Source organism: Naegleria gruberi, assembly GCF_000004985.1.
Source record: "Naegleria gruberi genomic scaffold NAEGRscaffold_507, whole genome shotgun sequence".
Taxonomy (NCBI): domain Eukaryota; phylum Heterolobosea; class Eutetramitea; order Acrasida; family Naegleriidae; genus Naegleria; species Naegleria gruberi.
In genome coordinates this window covers 2,474-4,052 of record NW_003162984.1, presented here as the reverse complement: position 1 = coordinate 4,052, position 1,579 = coordinate 2,474, and the positions used below count along the sequence as shown (strand labels likewise).

Below are 1,579 nucleotides of genomic sequence, written 5' to 3'. Positions count from 1 at the left end.
ATAAAAGGAAATTTTGTTAAAAATTTTTGGTCCAACTTTTTAAAATTTCTTGCTGACATACGAAGTAAATTGTTAATGTTTGAGAACCTCTCCCACGGAATGCTACCACTCTGGAGATATCATTCGAAGAGAAAATGTCCTATGAGATGTATATATTACAATCCTGCATTACATTTCTTTACAAATCACTAGTTATTGAATAAATAATAAATTCCTCCGTTGATCGAATTTGTTATCAGAAATGTAACGGTAAAAAAATTAAAGTTCCAACCCTCTTGCACGCACCAGCAACAAGATAAAACCCAGAGAAGAACAACATATGGTCTAGAGATGTTGTTGTATTTGTTCCTGCATTACATTTTGGTGATGTTATTCCTCTTCTAAGAAAATAGGTAATCAAAAGTGCTAACGAAAATTATATTTATTTTAAAAATGGAATTGTATGCTGATATGATTTTTAAAATGATGATTCACATTTACAGAACTTGCTGAAAGTGCAGATTCTTATAAAAAGAGTGCTCACACTCAATCCAATGAGTCTCTGAATAGTATGTGCAAGTTTGTTTCAAAAAGATAGGAAGAGTGGATTTAGCAGTATTTCACATACACAAATCATTCATAAAACCACTAAATTTTCCCCTCATGAATAAATTATCTAAGAAAGATGCTAAAGGATTGTTTGTTGAATATAAAGGAAAGCCACTAACAATCAACAATTATTAATTCCGAAAAAGAAATCCACCATCAAAGAAGAAAATAGACCATGTACTTGTACTGGAAAAGGAGTTGTACTTGTAAATCCAGTGCAATTTGTGTGATGATTGCCACAAAGGACAGAAGAAGTGCAAAACAAAGAAGGTGACTGATCTTTGACTTGTATTTTTTTAAAAAAAATTTGGTGAACACTGAACAATAGTGCCACCTTAAAAGACATCAAAAATTCTAATATGATAATGAATTGATAAAGAGTAACAATGTCAATGTGTTTTTCTATCATTATAAAAAAAATGAGGAATTTAAGGTCAGCCTCATTCTCGAGTCAATATGGAGCATCCCAACCACAGGCTCAATTATCCTCACTCTTATCATCATCTGGTGCTGGAGCTAATTATCCACAACCTGAATTGAGCGATACGATATCTGTGGTTTCTTCACTTTTAACAGATGAATATAAACCATTTAAACCGACGAATAAGGCTCCACTTAATCAATCTGTTGCAACAGCTAGTGCTGATCAAATTGATAGTAGTTTCTCTGAGAATGATCGGAGGGAGATGGAAAATCTGAGAGCCATCATTAAGGAATATAAGGCAAAGAAACTAGTTTTAGACTATGAAATTGGTCAGAAGGAAAATAATATAAAAACTTTAAAGGAAAATAATACTGAATTAAAATCGGAAGCTGATGAATCATTCGCTGTGTGGAATTTAACGAGACAAGATACATTGGATTTTATTAGTGAGGATATTACAGCTTCCTATGATTTTGGTGATTTGTCTCTCTCTGAGGAAGGTGGTAATGAAAGAGACTTACTGTGGAGAAACTCAAACACTATAGAACTATTTACTGTAAATAATGC

At 32.6% G+C, this 1,579-nt stretch overlaps 1 protein-coding gene across 1 annotated transcript in view; it reads left to right on the top strand.

Annotated features, from left to right (window-relative positions):
- Positions 1-1,007: 1,007 nt before the first annotated feature.
- The window catches only part of NAEGRDRAFT_76852 (uncharacterized protein), a gene marked incomplete at both ends in the record, with an annotated part of 1,976 nt that continues 1,404 nt past the window's right edge, over positions 1,008-1,579 (top strand). Inside the window, one exon of the mRNA XM_002668192.1 lies at positions 1,008-1,512. Within this exon, the coding sequence (XP_002668238.1) occupies positions 1,008-1,512 (505 nt within the window). The remainder of the gene's footprint in view (positions 1,513-1,579) is intronic.